At 52.7% G+C, this 23,117-nt stretch overlaps 1 protein-coding gene across 1 annotated transcript in view; it reads left to right on the top strand.

Annotated features, from left to right (window-relative positions):
- Positions 1 to 23,117, top strand: part of LOC144946972 (uncharacterized) — a 29,884-nt gene that overhangs the window by 2,799 nt on the left and 3,968 nt on the right. The window contains exon 2 of the mRNA XM_078876049.1: positions 101 to 2,163. Coding sequence (XP_078732175.1) covers positions 101 to 1,006 — 906 coding nt within the window. The 3' untranslated portion in view covers positions 1,007 to 2,163. The remainder of the gene's footprint in view (positions 1 to 100; positions 2,164 to 23,117) is intronic.

Raw genomic sequence — 23,117 nt, 5'->3', positions numbered from 1 at the left:
GAAACATCACTCATCCATCTCTTCCAGTATAAATATTAGGATACAGACACTGACATAGACACACTGACATAGACACACTGACATAGACACACTGACATAGACACACAGGCACAGATACGTACAGACACACAGAGACTTACAGACACATACACACAGACATACACACACACATACAGACACTGACATAGACACACAGGCACAGATACGTACAGACACACAGAGACTTACAGACACATACACACAGACATACAGACACACACATACATACACTGACATAGACACACAGGCACAGATACGTACAGACACACAGACTTACAGACACATACACACAGACATACAGACACACACACATACATACACTGACATAGACACACAGGCACAGATACGTACAGACACACAGACTTACAGACACATACACACAGACATACAGACACATACATACAGACACAGGCATACAGACACACAGGCACAGATACGTACAGACACAGAGACTTACAGACACATACACACAGACATACACACACACATACAGACACACATACAGACAAAAGCACAGATACGTACAGACACACAGAGACTTACAGACACATACACACAGACATACACACACACATACAGACACACATACAGACAAAAGCACAGATACGTACAGACACAGGCATACAGACAGACACACATACAGAGACATACAGACACATACATACAGACACAGGCATACAGACACACAGGTACAGAGACATACATACAGACACAGAGTCATACAGACAGACATAGGCACAGAGACATACAGACAGACAAGCACAGACACAGAGACGTACAGACACAGAGGCATACACACAGACACACAAGCACAGAGACATACAGACAGACACACAAGCACAGAGACATACAGACAGACACACAGACACAGAGACATACAGACACACACATACAGGCACGGGTACATACAGACAGACACATACAGACAGACACACAGGCACAGAGACATACAGACACAGAGACATAAAGACAGAGACAGGCACGGATACATACAGACACATTAGACATACATATACAAAGGCGTAGGCACAAACAGTACAGACACACACGGGCATATATACATACAGACACAGGGACATATTGACACATACCTACGGTGACAGGCACAGAGTCATACGGGGACACGCACAGAGACGTACCGATACGTAGGCACACACAGCCAGATAGACACACAGGCGCAGAGAGACACACACAGGCAGAGAGACACACACAGGCAGAGACACACAGGCAGAGACACACACACACAGGCAGAGAGACACACACAGGCAGAGAGACACACAGGCAGAGAGACACACACAGGCAGAGACACACACACAGGCAGAGAGACACACACAGGCAGAGACACACACACACAGGCAGAGAGACACACACAGGCAGAGAGACACACACACAGGCAGAGAGACACACACAGGCAGAGAGACACACACAGGCAGAGAGACACACACAGGCAGAGAGACACACACAGGCGCAGAGACACACACGGAGAGACACACACACAGGCAGAGAGACACACACACAGGCAGAGAGACACACACAGGCAGAGAGACACACACAGGCGTAGAGAGACACACACAGGCGCAGAGAGACACACACAGGCAGAGAGACACACACACAGGCAGAGAGACACACACAGGCAGAGAGACACACACAGGCAGAGAGACACACAGGCAGAGAGACACACAGGCAGAGAGACACACAGGCAGAGACACACACAGGCAGAGAGACACACACAGGCAGAGACACACACACACAGGCAGAGAGACACACACAGGCAGAGAGACACACACACAGGCAGAGAGACACACACAGGCAGAGAGACACACACAGGCAGAGAGACACACACACAGGCGTAGAGAGACACACACAGGCAGAGACACACACAGGCGTAGAGAGACACACACAGGCGTAGAGAAACACACACAGGCAGAGAGACACACACAGGCAGAGAGACACACACAGGCAGAGAGACACACAGGCAGAGAGACACACAGGCAGAGAGACACACAGGCAGAGAGACACACAGGCGTAGAGAGACAAAGGCGTAGAGATCGAGGCGAGGAGGCGGTGCGTGTGAGGACACGGAGCCACCACCACCACCACGTGCACCACCATCACCAGAGCGCGGTACGTGTCACACGCACACAGGCAAAGCTCCCCCGTGTAGACTACTCAGAACTGTTGGGGCAAGTGCAGCTAGCGAGAATCCCCACGGCTTGGCACACGAGAGTTGTCCACACACGTGCACCTTCGTGCATACGAGCACACACATGTACACACACACCACGTATACACACACACCATGCACACACACACCACACGTACACACACCACACGTACACACACACCACGCGTACACACACCACACACACCACACGTACACACACACCACGTACATACACCACACACACACCACGTACACACACACACCACACGTACACACACACACCCCACGCGTACATACACCACACGTACACACACACCACGTACACACACACACCACGTACACACACACACCACATACACACACACCACATACACACACCACACACACACACACCACGTACACACACACACCACGTACACACACACACCACGTACACACACACACCACGTACACACACACCACACGTACACACACACACCACGTACACACACACCACGTACACACACACACCACGTACACACACACACCACGTACACACACACACCCCACGCGTACATACACCACACGTACACACACACCACGTACACACACACACCACGTACACACACACCACATACACACACACCACATACACACACCACGTACACACACACACCACGTACACACACACACCACGTACACACACACACCACGTACACACACACACCACGTACACACACACACCACGTACACACACACCACACGTACACACACCACACGTCACACCACGTACACACACACCACGTACACATACCACGTACACACACACACCACACACCACACACACCACACGTACACACACACACACCACGCGTACACACACCACACACACCACACGTATACACCCCCCACGCGTACACACCCCACAGGTACACACACACCACGTACACACACCACGTACACACACACCATACACACACACCATACACACACACCACATACACACACACCACGTACACACACACACCATGTACACACACACACCACGTACACACACCACACGTACACACACACCACACGTACACACACACCACACGTACACACACACCACACACTGACACACACCCACCACGTACACACACCACACGTACACACACCAACACACACTGACACACACACGCACACACCACGTACACACACCACACGTACACACACACCACGTACACACACCACACGTACACACACACCACGTACACACACACACCACACACACCGACACACACACACCGACACACAGACACACACACACGTGTCTTAACCCCCCCCCCCCCTCTGTATGGTCGTATGCCAAGCAGCCATTTTGAATGAGCGAGACCAGCCTGAGGGAGACGCGGGGGGGGGGCAGAGCGAGTGGGACACACGGGGGGGGGGGGGGGTGACACACGCGGGGGGGGGGGGGGGGGTGACACACGGGGGGGGGGGTGACACACGGGGGGGGGGTGACACACACACGGGGGGGGGGGGGTGACACACACACGGGGGGGGGTGACACACGCAGGGGTGACACACGGGGGGGTTAGGGGTGGGACACACGGGGGGGGGGGGTGACACACACACGGGGGGGGGTGACACACGCGGGGGTGACACACGGGGGGGGGTTAGGGGTGGGACACACGGGGGGAGACGTGGGGACACACGGGGGGGGGGGGGGAGACGTGGGGGGCGCGGGGGGGTCACGGTGTGAGGATTAACACCCCGAGCGAGGCCAGGGGGGGTAGCAAGGTGTGGTGTGTACGTGTGGTGTGTGTCTCGGTGTGTGTGTGTCTCGGTGTGTGTGTGTGTCGGTGTGCGTGTCTCGGGGTGTGTGTCTCGGTGTGTGTGTGTCTCGGGGTGTGTGTCTCGGTGTGTGTGTGTCTCGGTGTGTGTGTGTCTCGGTGTGTGTGTGTCGGTGTGCGTGTCTCGGTGTGTGTGTGTGTCGGTGTGTGTGTCTCGGTGTGTGTGTGTGTGTCGGTGTGCGTGTCTCGGGGTGTGTGTGTGTGTGTCGGTGTGTGTGTCTCGGTGTGTGTGTGTCTCGGTGTGTGTGTGTCGGTGTGCGTGTCTCGGGGTATGGTGTGTACGTGTGGTGTGTGTCTCGGTGTGTGTGTGTCTCGGTGTGTGTGTGTCGGTGTGCGTGTCTCGGGGTGTGTGTGTGTCGGTGTGTGTGTGTCGGTGTGTGTGTGTCTCGGTGTGTGTGTGTCGGTGTGCGTGTCTCGGGGTGTGTGTGTGTGTGTCGGTGTGTGTGTGTCTCGGTGTGTGTGTGTCGGTGTGTGTGTGTCGGTGTGCGTGTCTCGGGGTGTGTGTGTGTGTGTCGGTGTGTGTGTCTCGGTGTGTGTGTGTCTCGGTGTGTGTGTGTCTCGGTGTGTGTGTCTCGGTGTGTGTGTGTCTCGGTGTGTGTGTCTCGGTGTGTGTGTCTCGGTGTGCGTGTCTCGGGGTGTGTGTGTGTGTGTCGGTGTGTGTGTGTCTCGGTGTGTGTGTGTCTCGGTGTGTGTGTCTCGGTGTGTGTGTCTCGGTGTGCGTGTCTCGGGGTGTGTGTGTGTGTGTCGGTGTGTGTGTGTCGGTGTGTGTGTCTCGGTGTGTGTGTGTCTCGGTGTGTGTGTCTCGGTGTGTGTGTGTCTCGGTGTGTGTGTCTCGGTGTGTGTGTCTCGGTGTGCGTGTCTCGGGGTGTGTGTGTGTGTCGGTGTGTGTGTGTGTGTCTCGGTGTGTGTGTGTCTCGGTGTGTGTGTCTCGGTGTGTGTGTGTCTCGGTGTGCGTGTCTCGGGGTGTGTGTGTGTGTGTCGGTGTGTGTGGGTCTCGGTGTGTGTGTCGGTGTGCGTGTCTCGGTGTGTGTGTGTCGGTGTGCGTGTCTCGGTGTGTGTGTGTCGGTGTGTGTGTGTCTCGGTGTGTGTTTCGGTGTGTGCGTGTCTCGGTGTGTGTGTCTCGGTGTGCGTGTGTCGGTGTGTGTGTCTCGGTGTGTGTGTGTGTGACAAAGGCGGTCGGGTGTGGTGCTGGCCACCCACCCCCTCGTGTGCCGTGCTGGCCCTCATAGGTGCTCGCTAACAGCACTTGCCCCTACAGTCTGTTAAGGCTATACGGGGGATCTTTGTCTTTGTATGTTATGCACTATCCTCATCGGTTTGCTTTCATTACATCTCCCCCCAGACATTAAATTAATTCACGTGCCCCCATCCCCCGCTCCAGAACTCAACTCCTGTTGTTGCAAACCACGAGTGGATGAGGATCACAAAATGCCCCTTCGCATTCGCGTGTACACACAAAGACAAAGATCACCCGTGTAGCCTTAACGGACTGTTGGGGAAAGTGCTGTTAGCGAGCAGCGCCAATGAAGGCCGGCACGGCACACGTGGGGGTGGGTGGCCAACACCACGCCCGACCGCCTTTGTCTCCCCAGTGGCGACGTTTACACCCCGCAGCAGGTACTCATTTGAGACTGAGTCGACGCACACCGACACACAAAACCAAGACAAAGATCCCCCTATAGCCTTAACAGACTGTTGGGGCAAGTGCTGTTTCACGAACACACGCACACACACGTGCAAAACCTCAACACTTAAAACAGTGTTCATGTAATTACCGGATGCGTTTGTTTTCATGGACGGTCATTTGTTAGGGGTCGGGTCGGGTGAGACGCGGACACTGGCCCCGAAACGGATCGGATCGGGTTGGGGGATTATCATCATTTTCGGTCCTGGAAGTCCGACACATTCTCAGTGGTTGCCGTGAACTCCACTCTGTGTCGAACTTGCAAGGTCACAGCACAAAGATCCCGAATACACGTTGGGGCCAAATGCTGGTGAGCGAGTAAGGAAACAAACCTCTATGAAGGCCGTCGCACTGCACACGAGATTAGATGGATGGTCAGCACCACGCCCGGCCGACTTTGTCTCCCCAGTCGGCATGTTTCTACACCTCACCAGGTACTCATTTGAGGCCGAGTCGACGTAGGGGAGGGCTCAGATCATCGCCACTGGCGTTGACCGTGAGCGGGAATCGAACCCGGTTCGCCTAGGCTCGTAGCGCAGCTGACAGCTTCCACTACCGCCGACAACACAACTCACCCACCCACTCACCCACCAACGCACCCACCCACTCACCCACTCACCCACCCACTCACCCAGCCACTCACCCAGCCCCACGCTCTCTGCAGCTCACCTCTCCATCTGCTGCTGCTTCTGCACGATTGCCATCATCGGTTGTCGCCCGCCAAGCTCTAAAGAGCCCGAATAAGGTCGCTTCAGTTCAAGAGACGCGTCACACTCGTATCCGTATTGCAACTTTGATGCCGTGCTGTTTGTCGCTGACCGCTGTGACGTCGGCTATTTGAGATTCGGTGTGCTCAGCAAGCGTGCTGGAGAAATTTTAAATGAAAATACTCCCTCGTATCTATCCCCTCGGGTCGCCGGATCTCATAGTCGGACCGGCAGCGTGACCTCGTCAACAATAACAACAACACACCAATCAAAACATCAACAAGAACAAACATCAACAGCACACACACCAACAATGACGATGCTGATTGGCTATGGATGTGAAATTAAATACCGCGTGTCGTGCATTTGCCACTCTCTCTACACGCAGCAGCGGCATTATCAGCAGGGTGCTCTGTGTTTTTGTGTCATTATTGGGTCTCCTTGCAGTGTTATGAGCGTCACGTATCGTATGGGTATATACACATGCGGTATATGCATGTGCACAAGAGTAGTTAATCGAACGACGAGGTCGGGGGAGAGAGAGAGGTGAAGGGAGAGTTCAGTGGAGAGACGGAGCGAGGTGGAGAGAGAGCTCGGGGAGAGACAGAGAGAAAGATGCCTCACTGGGGTTCGGTTTTCCCTTTGTTCACGGACGAGGCGAAGGGGCTTGTGAACGGAGTGCCATCATCACGTCGGGCATCGCCACCAAATCCCACGGCCACCACCATCATCATCATCAATAATTAGCATCAATAATGATAACACTGCTCTTGCAGCTACCAGTAAACCAGTCAAATCGATGTCAATATCAGCGCTTTATTTTGAAGCGGCCTCGTGCAACGCGTTGGGACGACGACTGCACGCTGTGGGGCCCCGCGCGACCCGCCATTCAATTACTGCAGCAGGGAAAATCAGTCTTAAATGGGCGATAAACTATAATGGTATCGCGATCGCGACAAGTACACAGTACGACAATAGCAGCTGCGTATAACCGGGTATTTAAAACAAATATATGTGACCGCCAACAGATCGTATTCATGTTTATAACGCCGCAAAGAGCCAGTGCACTGCGCTTTTCACGCCGGCCACGGAGTTGGGTAAACGGACACTAAGGCAGGACTTTCTTCAGCGTGGCTTTGCCGGATAAAGTTAAGGTTAGCTAAGTATTACTACTACTACTACCGCTATTACAATTAATATTTTGTAATTTACCCATGCAAGTGCATCTGCAACAACGCTGGCGAGGGGTTCCGTGGTGAATCATCGCCGTGATGATGACGACGATTGCCTCCTCGTTCGCGAATCGGTCACTCGAGTCGTTGCTACAAGTCTCATCATGGTCTCTGCTCTTGGCCGGTTGGTGGCCACAGTTCTCGTCATCATCGATGTGTGTGTGTGTGCGTCTCAAGTGCTGCTGACCGAGACTCGAGCGTCGACTCTGCAAACCACAATCCCGCTGGGAGGATTGCTTCGGAAGGTGCCTGTGCACTTGAATGTCCCCTTCGCTGTACGCGAACAGACATTTATTACTCGTTGGAGGCCGACCTATTTATTTATACTTCGAGAAGAAAATGTATGTACTTGTCCGCCAGCGATGTCCATCAACGTACTCTTCGGATACTTACCCAGCGTGGCGAAGTATGGTCACGAAGTTAGGTCACGAAGTTAGGTCACGGAGTTAGGTCACGTATGGTCACGCAAACTCCATTCCACGACCGACACGACGTGGCAAAGACGTGGATTGATTACCACACGGTGGGAGTTCTACTTTATTATAATTATGGAGTAAAGTAGAAAACTCTGCCCTTTTGTATGTTTACAGAGAGAGAGAGAGATGCTCCCCGTAAAAGTGTTGTAATGCGAGATGCGCGCCCGCGTGTGTGTGTGTGATATTCATAGCAGCATGGAATGGTTGCAGTGTAGCAGTAGATCATCTTGGGAGAGTGGCACTTTGTGCAGTGAGTGTACTTGTGGGTGTACAGGGCGCAGCGCGCGTGTGTGTGTGTGTATAAAAACAAAGAATCCCCATATAGCTGTCGGGGCAAGGTATGTTAGCGAGCACCTATGAAAGGCTGCTACGATGCACGGGATGGTAGTGCATGGCAAGCCCACCACCCCCCAGCACCGGCCGCCTGGGTCGACCCAGTGTGTGTCTGTGTGTATATATGCACAATCCGTATATACATGTGTGTGTATACATGAATACCTGATTTACACAGAAATACAATGTAGTCATCGACACACACAGCAGAAAACAATCAAACATACAAAAAAACACAACTCATGCAACACACAAAACACAAAGCACATACAACACAGAACACACAAACACAACTCATGCAACACACATTACACACAACACATACAACACAGAACTCGTACACAGCACACACACAACTCATGCAACACACAAAATACACACAACACAGAACACATAGACAGCACACACAACTCATGCAACACACAATACACACATCACATACAACACAGAACACACACACACAACTCATGCAACACATAAAATACACACAACACAGAACTCATACACAGCACACACAACTCATGCAACACACAATACACACATCACATAAAACACAGAACACATACACAGCACACACACATCACATACAACACACAATGCACACAGCACACAACTCATACACAGCACACACAACACACACAACACGGGACAACACGTTGTGTGTCGCGGCTTGGCGAAGTGGTGGTGCATGGCGAATGTGCCCGCGGGAGCGGTTGAGATGCCACTCACCACCTGATGTTTTAGCCCTGGCCTGGAATTGAACTCATGTCGCCACCGGGCCCCTAACACATGCGTCGTTGTGTGTGTGTGTGCATGTGTGTGTGAATGCATGTGTGTGTGTGCATGTGTGCATGTGTGTGTGTGCATGTGTGTGTGCATGTGTGTGAATGCATGTGTGTGCATGTGTGTGCATGTGTGTGTGCATGTGTGTGCATGTGCGTGTGTGCATGTGTGTGGGGAGCGGTGGTGCAACGGTTAGCGCTACGCTGCGCAACGAACCCGGCGACCCGAGTTCGATTCCCGCTCACGACCAACTCCCGTGAGTTCGACTCAGCCTCAAATGGTGCCATGCCGACCTTAATATGTGCTCGTTGACAGCACTTGCCCCGACAGTCTGTCAAGGCTATACGGGGGATCTTTGTCTTTGCTCTTTAAAGATATAAACAACGAAACGGAGAGGATGCTATGTGTCAGGCGCAGCGGTGGCGCAGTGCTGCGAACCGGTCCCGATCTTCTCCTAGGTCGACTCAGCCTTAAATGAGCAGTGCGCTGCGAGCATCAACATCCCAACTGCGGCAGACACAGGCGTGCACTCGCTACTGACAAGCAATTGCCCCGCAACAGCAGTCCTAACCCTCCTACACAGGCGACCGTGTGTGTGTGTATATACTTATTGTCTGTGATGTATGAATGCATTGCTATGTAAGCTCGTGTGTACGTGCGCGTGCGTTGTTTTCACAGCCGTGATGAATTATCTGTGTGGCCGTGTGCACGGGCTTCGTTTCCGCGAACAACTGACAATTTGCGAATGCGCGTGTGCGTGTGTCTACAAGCCCGCACCCTTCTCCGCACAGCCAGCCCCCTTGATCACTCCACTGCTGGATGATGCCCCCCTCCCCTCCATCACCGCCACCACGCCCGTGTCACGCTCGTGAGGGTTTCTGTGCGCTTAGAGCTTCGGTGCAGCCGTTTGCGCTGCGCCGCGCTACGAAATCGCGGCCAACACCAAGCGACGATCGATCTGAACCAGTCCTGGGCGTTCGCTCGGCTGACTCGGCCTCAAATGAGTGTCTGCTGCGGTGTGTACACGCCAGCACTGGGGAGACAAAGGCGGCCCTGCGTGGTGGCGCAACCTCTCTCCCACGTCCACCCTCGTGAGCCGTGCCATCCGCTGTAGGTGCTCGCTAACAGCACTTGCCCCAACAGTCTGTCGACCATACTTCACCACGCCGGTCATTGGGGGGTTTGGCGGGACCGCATTATCTGGGGGGGTACCTCCGCGTTTATCGTGCCACGTGCTAACCGCTGCGCCACCGCTCCCCCTCCACGTGTAAGTACTTATTGTGCCTGCCTGAGTTGCGCTTATATACTTTGTAAGAGCATCTACTTACGTGATGTGTTTTGAAGGTATAGATGTCACGTACTCTATGTGTGTTTTGTGCATGTGTGTCTGAATTATGCACACGTACAGTATTACGTATGTGCGTGTGTTGTCTACAATGTTCCGGCCGTAACGCGTTCTCGCTCACAGCTACTTGCCCCAGCAGTCTTGTCGAGCCTATGGGGGTGTGGGGGGGGTTCTGTGTCTATGATGTTACGGTATGCGCGTGTGCGACAGCTGGATAGCCGCGAGACTTTGTGAACGACGTTATCGCCATTATCATGATGATGATGATCATCACCATCATCATAAGAATCACCGTTCTCATGCTCGTCTCTATGATAATCATCATTGTCATCAGAATCGTAATCTCCCGAATCATAATGATAAGAATCATTATTATAATCGTTATAATAACCGTTGTCATCAGAAACGAAATTATCGTAATCTAGATGATCATAATCATAATTACCGTAATCATCAGGATCATCATCATCATCAACGGCATCTCAGCCAGTGCATCTCCAATCGTATTCCAGGATCAGGGTTAGAATTTTCCCAATTTGAAATAACCACCCCCTGCAGATTACTCGTATTATGAATACACACACACATACACACACACATACACACACACAGCAGCTACAACCATCGCCCCCTACCGGCAGACTAAATGCCCCGGGTCGCTCCTGAGAATTCGTCTCGTCATCTTTGTCTCTTGGGCTCTGGTTAAAGTAAAAGCAAACTTGATATTGACACTCCACAATTTCACGAGTTAATTAATCTGTACACCCCCTCAAGGTCGTTAAGAACCGCAGGCTCCGCCCCGCCTTCTGTGCGTAACCTCGATCCCTGCTGCGTGTCTGGGGCGAGCGGCCACTTGGCTGTCGCCTGATGAAGCTCGTTGCAATTACTGGCGAAACGTTGTACTCAGATTGTAAATGTTGTGGCTTAGCTCTCCAACACACCGGTGTTGCTGTACTAGTGACGAATTGGCACGTTCTGTTTACGTTACAAACCTTACTAATTGACTGTGTCGGGTGGTGGCGGGTTTAACGACACATTTATATTTACGCGATCTAACCCCCCCCAATAAAACCTGTATTACTGATGATATTGGTCGCGAAAGCCTGCTGCGTGTTCAACTTCCCTCTCCAGTTGGAAATTTCGTTCATCCGACAGTGTGGATACTCTAAAGTACCGTCTTAAAATCCGCATCTTCTTAAGTCAAATTTATTCCATTCAGCCTCTCCGTCTCTCTTGGCCTTCCCTTCATCCTTATTCTTACAAGGCGCCTTAAGACGTCAGTGGAAGGGGCCTTACAAAGACATGTCAATTATTGTTATAACAATGGCAGTGGTCACTCTGGGGATAGAGCCTCGCCGTTCATTCGGTCAGGTCACCCTCCGTCTGAGCGTGTTCACCGTGCGGCTGCCCGGCACGGTGTCCGACGTTTCGCTCCACGAGCTTCTTCAGCGTATACGTGCGGCACGACAGGGAGAATACACACGCGGTGATTATACTGGTCGTTTGTTATCACTAAAATGTTTTTTTTTCTTTTCTAAAATGAAGTCTAAGTGTAGCTTTTTTGTTCGTGTGAATGTATGGGTGAATAATACATATTCTACTTAAGTTCTAAAATAAACAAAAACTCAACACATTCGTCAATCACGCTGAGAGCCGAAGAGGAAAAATATATAATCAGCGACGTTTCGGACAATGACCCTCGTTTATAGCCCTTTGTTCATAATGAGCACAAAGCGATACCCCCCCCCCCACACACACACCGCCTCCACCCTGGCGATTTGATTATTTGTCTCTATTCTTGGGTCGCGTTTCGAGGCAATAATCGATTATTATTTTTTCATCTCGGTGTGTTTATTTTCACCGTCACATTTGTGCGTTTTGCTGCGCGTTTCTGTTATTCCTTGGTGCCGTTCATGTTCCGTGCAATTTGCGTGTGATTCGCATAAATCGTAGAAAAGAATCGATTAGTGTGCGCGCGCGTGAGACCCGAAACGACTATCGTGAGGCTTAGTAATCGTTATTAATCGATTATTCGATGCATCGTTACGCCGGTAATCCTTTCGGGGTGTGTAAGGAGAGATGGTGATGCACGTACAAAGACAAATACCTCCCGTATAGCCTTAACAGACTGTTGGGTCAAGTGCTGTTATCGAGCAGCACCTATGAAGGCCAGCACGGCACACGAGGGGGTGGGTGGCCAGCACACCGCACCAGGTACTCATTTGAGGCTGAGTCGACCTAGGGGAGGCCCAGGACCGGTTCAGATAATCGTCACTTGTGTTGGCCGTGAGTGGGAATCGAACCCGGGTCGCCAGGTTCGTAGCGCAGCGTAGCGATAACCGCTACATTACCGCTCCCCACGTTTGTACACACACGCACTTAAATTTTTAATAATTACCATATTAACCGGATTATAAGACGCACCACCCCTGCCCCCCTTGTATTTTAAAGCTACAGAAAAATTGTGGGTGCGAGTCTGCGTGATCAAATTTGTATAATTCTATTGACACTACACCACACAAGTTCTTGTTGGGTTTCGTCTTACTTTCCGTAGCGTCATATTATTAACACGATACGACTTTGCTCGTTCTGGTTATACTCGACTGTTGTGCACGATGCACAGCAAACGTACCTGCTAAGTACAATGCGCGTGCATGAACACACACACAAGAGGTATGCACGGATGCGTTCCATGTGTACAGTATGTACGTTGGACTTTTTTTTGCACCGTACCACGCCAACCGTGCTACTCGGAGGCGCGCGGTAAGGACACCAAACCAGAGACACATTTACCCAGGAAAGCCTGGCTAAGCCTCAAGACTTAACTTGCAGGAGGATCCTGTTGTGCTATATTTGACCCATTCGTTTCTGTCAACACGCCATATTGAGCCTGTGTATAATTAATATTAAAAAGTACGTTCGGAGAAAATCATTGAGAACGCTTTACGAGTCCACTGCCGATTGTAGGGTAACCCGTACGCAGCGTGGTTCTTGGGGTGTTTTCTTCTTCTTCCAACCATACTTCACCACGATGGTCAGTGCGGGTTGGGGCATAACGTGGCAGGGCAGGACCGCCGCAAATCATCGCTCGCCACTAACGTCAGCCGTGGCCTGTAATCAAACGTTGTTCGTCTTGTGGGGTTCGTAACGCAGCGCGCTGATCACTGCGCCACCGCTCCCCGCCACGCTGCGGTCTGCAATGCAACGCAGCGGCCAGCCGCTCTGTACGCGTAGCAGATGTGAAGATGTGCAGGGCAACAGGGCAGCAGTAGATATATCATTGCATTCGTCCGTGGCGGCGTCGGCGGCGGAATAATAAGAATAATCCACGTGTTGGTTTGGGATGCTTCGGCAACTTGAACTCCATTGGCGATGCTCGTGCGCGTTTGTTCGGCCCCGAGTTTCCAGACGATTCTCCCCCCCCCGGCGCTCCCGATGGGGTTGCTCGTTCAGAGCCGTGCCAGCTGCCCAGCACGTGCAGTTCGTACTCGATTGGGGCGATTCTGCGTTCAGCAATCGTCGCAACGGCGACTGCGAAAACTTGGCAGGAACCCTCTTGAGAATGAGTCACGAAGCTTGCGTGAAGCCTTGCTGGGTAAAGCAGTGCAGTTGACGGTCCTCTGTTAATCATAATCATGATTCAGAACGATGGCCGGTGGTGGTACAGCCATCGGTCATCGCACCGTGACCACGCTCAGTCCATTGAGGGCCCTTCCCATGCCGTCTCGGTCATAGGGGTTTATTTTTTTAACCATACTTCACCACGATGGTCATTGCGGGCTGGTACATTGGGGGGGTCGGCCGGGAGAAACCGGTTCAGAAATGACTCGCCACTGATGTTAGCCGTGGCCGGGAATCGAACTCAGACAGTCGGGATCGTAGCGCATCGCGTTGATCAGACAGTATAGCTACAGTATACACATAGCCACCCTATTATAGCGTGTATGCGTGTGTGTGCTATACTAACAGCACTAATAGCACACACACACGCACGGCGGTGCAGTGGTTGCGCGCTGCGCTACGAATCTCGCGAAACGAGTTATATTCCCGCTCACGGTCGACACCAGCGACGATTATCTTGAACTGGGCCCCTAGGTTGACTCAGCCTCAAATTAGTACCTGGTGCGGTGTGTGAACCTAGCCACTAGGGAGACGAAGGCGGTCGGGCGTGGTGCTGACTACCCATCCCCTCGGCCTTCGTAGGTGCTCGCTAACAGCACTTGCCCTAACAGTATGTGAAAGGCTATACGGGGGTATTTGTCTTTACTACGCTGATACAGCGGTCGTGTATTTGTGGGGAGCGGTGGTGCAGCGGTTAGCGCGCTGCCCTCCGAACCCGACGACCCAGGTTCGATTCCCGCTCACGGTCGACACCAGCGACGATGATATGAACGGGCCTTCGTCGGTTCCTCCTCGCTAACCGTACCCCCCCCCCCCCCCAACATTCTGCTGAAGGCTATACGGGCGATCTTAGTCTTTGTACACTACTAATGATTTTACAGTACCATAGCCGCCACGGGCTTCTGTACAAAGTCGCCCCGATGGGTCGTTCAGAGTTGGCGCGCGCCACTGCGTTCCGCTCGACAACGCGCGCGTGCTGCTGCTGCTGCGCTTGTTAGCGAGCGCCTATTGAGGAACAGCGCAAGAGGCTGGGCCGAAGGGGAAAAAACCAAAAACCCACGGCGCTGTTATGTTTACACACCACGATCTGGGTGGCACTCATGGCCGAATCGCCCACGGCTCGCTCTCCTCTCTCTCTCTCTCGCTCTCTTGATACGTAACTAATTAACTGCGGTGAAGGAGATTGTCGGCAGATATTCGGAGCGGCGTTGCAGTGGTTTCGTGAAACCGCGCTGGGTTCGAATCTGGAGCCACGGCTGCGAGTGATCCCTTCAAAACGCGCGTTACAAACCAGCGCGGTGAAGTATGGTCACTCCCCCCCCCCCCCGCACGGGGGAGACTTATAGCCAGCAAGCCGACAGACAGACGAACTCTTTATGAAGAGTGCCGTTACATTTATGCGTCTGTGGAAACCGGTTCGCCGGATTTGCCCGCTTTCCATCGGCTTTAGGGTCACACTCGACGGCAGGCAAATTACTCGGTCCACTGATTGGGCGTCGTCTGTGATCAGCGCGGGAACTTTGGGATGACCTCGCCGCTGTGGGTGAACCCAATCAACACAAATCAATCAATCGATCAGAGATGGCCCTCCTGCTTCACGAGCATAAACTACAATTGCGCTTTGTGCCAAAGTTCAACTTTCGAGCCCCCTGGAACGTCGCTGGGATTTACCACTTTCACACGAAAGATTCGCAATGTTTTTGCGCATTCTTCGGGTTATAAGACGCACTTTTGCCCACCCCCCACCCCACTCCACCCCCCTGGGATTTAAATAAAAGTTGTGAGTGCGTCATGGTATCTGATAGTACGCCTGCGTGCGTGTGAGGTCGGGTTTGTAATAACTTCATTGACATGGGACGCACGCGTTTTTTGGAGGGTGCATCCGACTTTCCGGAGCGTCTTATAATCCGGAGAACACGACATTTATAACATTTAAAAAAAAATATCGCAGCTACAAGCAGTCCGCACGTCCTTTGGCAGGCATCATATTTTTTTTTAGATCTCGATTATAATCTATCTAGAACGAGAGCCGAATACATGGTGGAGGGTGGATGGAGGCGTGACGTCAGCACGTACGAAGCCGGCTCAGCGTTGTTGGGATGCGGCTGACGTCATCACGCAAACGTGCGCGGTGACGTCAGCACTTTGCAAACCAGCGTCGCGCTCGCTCGCTAGTCAGCCAGCCAGCCAGCAAAACTTTTTTTTGCATGTGCGTTGAACTTCTTTCGCACCGTGCGTAGCCAACGGTGCTAGTCTGAGGCGTGAATTACAGCACCTTGTGCAGGATGATGTTATATAGACATGAACGTGGAGGCGAAAAGCCGATCTGCCTTTAGTGTTGAGTGGTGGCCTTCCCTGCACCTGCGATTAGCAGGGGTTGGCTACTTACCGAGCGTAAGCAATTCAACACAGTACATTGCATAACAACCCCATCATCGCGTTGTAGATTATTATTTAACCTCGGCGTGCCCTATATAAATCACTCGCCGACTCATTCCAAGGCATGACCTTTCACAATCATCTCTAATTGCCCGCCACCCCTCCGTGATGCCGTAAGCCTCATCATGCCCGGTTTCCATTGAACACGTGGCAATTGATTTCACCAATTAACTTGTTCTACATTGCAAACCCAATATCGGCAATATCGCAAAGTGTTTGTTAAACAACCCGGCAATTAGCAGGCCATACAGCGTCGTAATTACATCAACTGGTTACGTCATTACATAGCTGCCTTTTAAAACACTGTACCGGACATGTTTATTTTAAGCCCAATTTTGTCGCAAACAAAACGTATTCCTCAAACACGGAACTTCCAACACGTGGAGGAAGTGTGGCCAGCGCTATGCGCGGCCGCCTTTGTCTCCCCGGTGCTGATGTTTTAGCACGCCGCGGTCGTCTCCTCATTTTAGGCTGAATCGATGTAGGGGAAGCCCAGAACCGGTTCAGATATTACTCACCGCTGATGTTAGCCGCGTAGCCATGCATCCAACACAAAGACAAAGATCCTCTCTATAGCCTTCACAGGCTGTTTGGGCAAGCGCTGTTAGCGAGCACCTGAAGGTCGGAAGGGCACAAGAGGGGGTGACACACACACACACACACCGATAGACGCGCACGCGTACACGCGCGTGAACACTCTTATCACAAAGACAAAGAATCCCCAGATAGCCCACACCGATTGTTTGGGCACGTGCGGTGAGCGGGTTATGTGTGGGCAACATCGCTCCCGGCCGCTTTTGTATCTCCAGTGCCGTTGTTTGTTTTACTACATCAGATAAACGTAGTCACACTCACGCGCATACCCACTGACACAATACCCACGTGTGCTTAGCTGTTATAGATCGTAAGGGCTTCTATAAAGCTGTGGCCGAAAATCGAACTCGGGTAGACGGGTCGCAGCGAAGTGCGCTAACTACTGCACCACCGCCCCCCTCCCCCACCGTACACGCATACTGTGTACCTTTGCAGGTACGTGTTAAGGTTTGACAATACTCACAGAGACCAGAAGAGTCTCATTGGGGCATTCGTCTGGCAGGAGTGGACGGTGATCGGTGTGCGTCATCTCAATTGAGTAATTTACGGATCATCTTCGCAACTTGGAAAAAGTTGCACCGTGACGTCGGCACGCAGTGGCCTCCTTCCTCTTGCGAATGGCGTTACGGGGTCTTTAACGTGCCACCACGAGTGAAGCGGACGACGCGAAGCCGTGCTATGGTCATTGCACCCGCAGCATTAACCAGGGCGGCCGCTGGCACCCTCTTAACCGTGAATCTCTGTCACAAACGCGCCCAATGTACGGACAGCGAGACTGATATCCGGATCGAGATGGATCGCCAGGCATATAAGTAGCGAGATAGATAACTACACGAATCAAATCGCAGATGGATAAGTCAGACAACTCAGTGGTTATGTACGAGAGTACGAATAGATGAATAAAATAGAAGGATATATTAGATGGATATTTAGTGAGATTGTCACCTATACTGTTTGATAGTATATCCGTGCTGCTGCTGCTGTTAGCAGCGCGCTCTGGGAGTGGTGGGGGGTGGTGGTGGGGGTGATGGGGGGGGGGTTACGCGAGGTGAGGCTCGGCGGAGATGCGTGCGTCTGCTGCTGTGCCTGCTATGCAGCAGGATCGATGTGATGCTGCTGCTGCTGCAACTGCTGCTGGTTAAGACTGCGTTTGGCTGCGTGTGTCCCAACATATCTGATTTTTTCCCCGAGACCCTCAGATCTCGTGGCCGTGTCGGCTGGTCGATGTGTGTGTGTGTGCACGCATGTGTGTGTGTGCGCGCGTGTGTGCACGCGCGTGTGTGTGCACGCGTGTGTGCACGCATGTGTGTGCGCGCGCGTGTGCACGCGTGTGTGTGCACGTGTGTGTGCACGCATGTGTTCGTGTGCACGCGCCTGTGTGTGCACGCGTGTGTGCACGCATGTGTGTGCGCGCGCGTGTGCACGCGTGTGTGTGCGCGTGTGTGTGTGTGCACGCGTGTGTGTGTGCGCGCGTGTGTGTATGCGCGTGTGTGTGTGCGCACGCCTGTGTGTGCATTGCCGTCTCATGATGTGTGGGGAGCGGTGGCGCAGTGGTTAGCGCGTTTTGCTACGAACCCGGCGGCCCGAGTTCGATTCCCGCTCACGGTCAGCGCCAGTGAGGATTGTCTGAACCGATCCTGGGCATCTCCCGAGGTCGACTCAGCCTCAGATGTGTAAACATCGTCACTCAGGAGACAAAGGCGTTCGGGTGTGGTGCCGTGTGCTGTTCCGGCCTTGTACGTATTATTTCGTACATAATTACTAATCGGAGCTGCCGGGGAAGGACAACAAACTAAACAGAAAAAGCCTTAATAGGTGCTCGCTGACAGCACTTGTCCCAACAGTCTATGAAGGCTCTGATGTGTCTATGATGTGTCTGATGTGTATGCGACTCTGAATTGGTTACGCCTGCTGTGTGTAGTTCTGTCCGATGTGTCTCTGTAATCTGTGGTGTCACCTCTGTTGATCTGTCTGCCGCGTCCCATGATCGATGGCGATGAGTGCCGTATCTGTATGTTGGTTTGCTGTGTCCTCTGATCTCGAGCTGATGTGTTCTGCCGTGTTCCGTCGGCTCTGCTACACGTGTGGTCGCTGCTGTAACTACGTAGTACAGCAGCTATAAATAAGAGATTGTCCTCTGTATGGCTCTATGCCTAACACACACACACATCACATACCTCATACACATGCGTACAGGCGTAATACACAACACATACAGCACATACACAAACGACAAAGATCCCCCCCGTATCGCCTGAACAGGGGCAAGTTCTGTTAGCGAGTTGCACCTATGAATGGCGGCACGGCCCATGAAATGGGAATGTGGCCATCGCCACGCCCGGCCGCCTTTGTCTCACCAGGCGCTGAGTTTAGGCTGAGTAGACCTAGGGGCGACTCAGGCCCGGATTAGATAATCGTCACTGCTGAGCCCGGAATCGAACTCGTATCGCGGGGTTTGTAGCGCAGCGCGCTGATCGCTACACGACCGCTCCCCAAGTACACATACACACACACGACGATTGCATAGTCACACGTACACCATACACCTGTATATATCTCACTTTACACAGCTAATACTTAATATACATATTGTGCAACGTATACATTCCCATACATAGCACACGCATGCTAAGCACAACTTAAACAATAAAACGCATCACAAACATGCACATCACACCTAACACTGAACGTACATTCAGAACATGCGTCAAGTAACATTATTGATTAATTCGCATGATAATGTGTAAGTCAGATTCGTACCCACGCGAGTCGCTCAGAGTTTCGTGAATGAACAGAGCTAATCGATTGAACGTCACAGTGAACAATGCCCGCAATTCGTCGGATTATAAGACGCAGCGTAAAGTAAGACGCACGCCCCCCAACCTGTGCCCGCTGTGTAAACAAAATCACGGGGACGTCTGCCTGGTCACACCGACCGGATTATAAGACGCACCCCCTCCCTCCTCCACAACTTTTTGTGTAAAAACAAACAAAAAGTGCGTCTTACAATCCGGACATTACGGTTAATTATTACACAAAGACAAACATCACCCGTATAGCCTCAACGGATTGTTTGGGCAAGTGCTTGTTCGCGTGTACCTATTATGGCCGACACGGCAGACCAGGGGGTGGGTGGCCAACACTACCTCCGGCCGCCTTTGTCTTCCACCGGTGGCGATGTTTACACACCGCACCTGGTACCACTCATTTGAGTCTGAGTCGACCTAGGGGATGCCCAGGGCCAGTTTTTTTTTTATTCGTCACTGATGTTGACTACGAGTCTGAATCGAACCCGAGTCGCCGGGTTCTTAGCGCAGTGCGCTAACCACTGCGCGCATGTGACGCATCTCTGTGTGTGTGTGCGCACTCGCGGCCATCAATAACACTTTATAGATACGTGTGAAGTGCTGTCAATTAAAGAGAAGAGCACTCGCCCACCAATACTTAACCACTCGGACTCATTCGCAACAGAGGCGCGCGCGCGCAGCATTAACTTGCTCGTCACGATCCTCGCGAGCAGCGAGCGAACGACGCCTGCGCAGCGCACCGCCATCGCCACGTGCCAACGTCACCAGCCACCATCATCACAAAGACAAAGCTACCCCCCCTCCTCCTCCTCGTATAGCCTTAACAGACGTGTGGGGCAAGTGCTGGTTAGCGAGCACCTGCCCCGAACCTCACACGATGATCGACACCACGTCCGCGTTTTATCGACCTCGTGCTGATGGTTTTGTTGTTACACACCGCGAAAGGTACTCGCTTAAGGCTGAGTCGACCTAGGGGAGGCCCCGGGACCGCGGTTCAGATAATATAATCGTCGTTCACCGGTGTTGGCCGTGAGCGGGAATCGAACTCAGGTGGCCGGGTTCGTAGCGCGGCGCGCTCACGGCTACGCTGCCAGCCACCACAGCCTCCACACCACACGCCCCCGAGGGGACGACTGGATGTACATTCAGTGTCACCATCATCAGCCATGGTCTATCCACTGCTGCATGAAGGCATCCCCACACTGACGTCATCATCATCAGCCATGGTCTATTCACTGCTGCATGAAGGCATCCCCACACTGACGTCATCATCATCAGCCATGGTCTATCCACTGCTGCATGAAGGCATCCCCACACTGACGTCATCATCATCAGCCATGGTCTATCCACTGCTGCATGAAGGCATCCCCACACTGACGTCATCATCATCAGCCATGGTCTGTCCACTGCTGCATGAAGGCATCCCCACACTGACGTCATCATCATCAGCCATGGTCTATTCACTGCTGGATGAAGACCTCCTCACGCCGTCGCCATCTCGGACAGGCGGTGCGACGCCACAGTTCGTCTCGTTTCTGCACGCGCGCCAACATCCTCGTTCCATCTCCGTGGCGGTCGTCCTCTCGGGCGCCTTCTCTTCTTTCCCTCTGGCTGCCAATCTGCAACCGGTCTCATCCATCGCCTGTCATCATCATTATCAGCAGCATTGTCGTAGTCGTCATCATCATCAGCACCCCCCCTTCTAGCCATTACCGCGTCCTGCCCAAGCATGCTTAGGGTACTTTGCTGAACAGTTGAAATGGTGAACGTGATGTATCTGATTTGTGTGGTCTCTGTCGGTGTGGTTCCGGCATGGACCTCTCCCACTTGTCAACCCCCGCTCGATGTTCTTCGTCAATGTCCGTGTTCGTTATCCACATGAGCTGGTGACGACGACGACGATGCTACTGGTGACTTGCCATTGGTACACAAGCACAAACAACAACTCAATCACACGGTTGCCTGAAATGGGGGAAATATATATAATATCCAGACGACGTGTATGATGTATCTGTCAAGGCAGTGTGATTGCATAGCAGGCGTGCGTACATACAGTCCACTGCTTGACGAAGGCCTACAGCACGCCGCGTCGGTCACGGCGGAGGTGGTGGTGGTGGTGGGGGGGGTGTTTGACCATACTTCACCACGTTGGTTCAAATTATAACTCGCCACACGTGTTTAAGTCGCGGGCGGGAATCGAAATCGCTGCTCAGTGAGGCTGTGGGGGTGTTGGGGGCAGGGCCGTGGGAGCCCCAGGCACAGAACCGGTTCGGAAATAATTCGCCACTGATGTGAACCGTGGCCGTGCAGCAAACTCGCGTGCAGCGATAAATATCCGGCATAGTCGCCAAGTGTCTGATGTGGTACAGGGACACGTGGCCGCCGTCAGCTGCCGCTCGTGTATTTAAAGCCGAAGTTAAGAGGCAGAGGCGCAGCCCCTGCAATAGCCCGTCCGTTTGCCCCCCGCCCCCCCCCCCACTCCTGGGCTGTGTTGAAGCCGCAGAGTCGCGGCTAAGAGACACGCGTGGCACGGGCGGTGTATCTCAGCCGCCTTGCTTGACGTTTGGCGGAAACATTCGGTCTAAATGGACGTGATTTTCCACTCATTCGGGCCCGGTTTTTTTCTCTCTCTCAAATATAGCCGGGAACGCCAGTTTCCACCGATGTATATGCAGCATAATGAATCTTGCGCAGTCCCGTGTGTGCGTGTGTGTGTCTATCGTGGTGGTGTGGTCCACGCGCCGTGAGATGAACGTGGTGGCGCACCCGAGTTCAACTCCAGGCCACGGCTGACATCCGTGGCAAGTGATATCTGAAGCGAGTTTGGCTCCCCTGCCCACTCCGACCTCAACCCCTAACCCCACTCACCGCCTTCCCAAAACCGCATTGGCCACCGTGGTGAAGTATGGACGTGCATATAGCTGCGATGACCGCCATGGCAGCGCGTGCGTCTTCATGCAGCAGTGGAATGACAAAGGCGTATGATGAACGTACGGAATGCGTCGACGCCCTCCGCTCCTTGGCTGCTATTCCGTTATTGTTCTTGACCACGGGCCACACAATTCCTTCTTCTATCCAC

This window comes from Lampetra fluviatilis, chromosome 2 (assembly GCF_964198595.1).
Source record: "Lampetra fluviatilis chromosome 2, kcLamFluv1.1, whole genome shotgun sequence".
Lineage (NCBI taxonomy): Eukaryota > Metazoa > Chordata > Hyperoartia > Petromyzontiformes > Petromyzontidae > Lampetra > Lampetra fluviatilis.
Note: the sequence above shows the minus strand (reverse complement) of the source record. Positions and strands in the feature narration are given on the sequence as shown.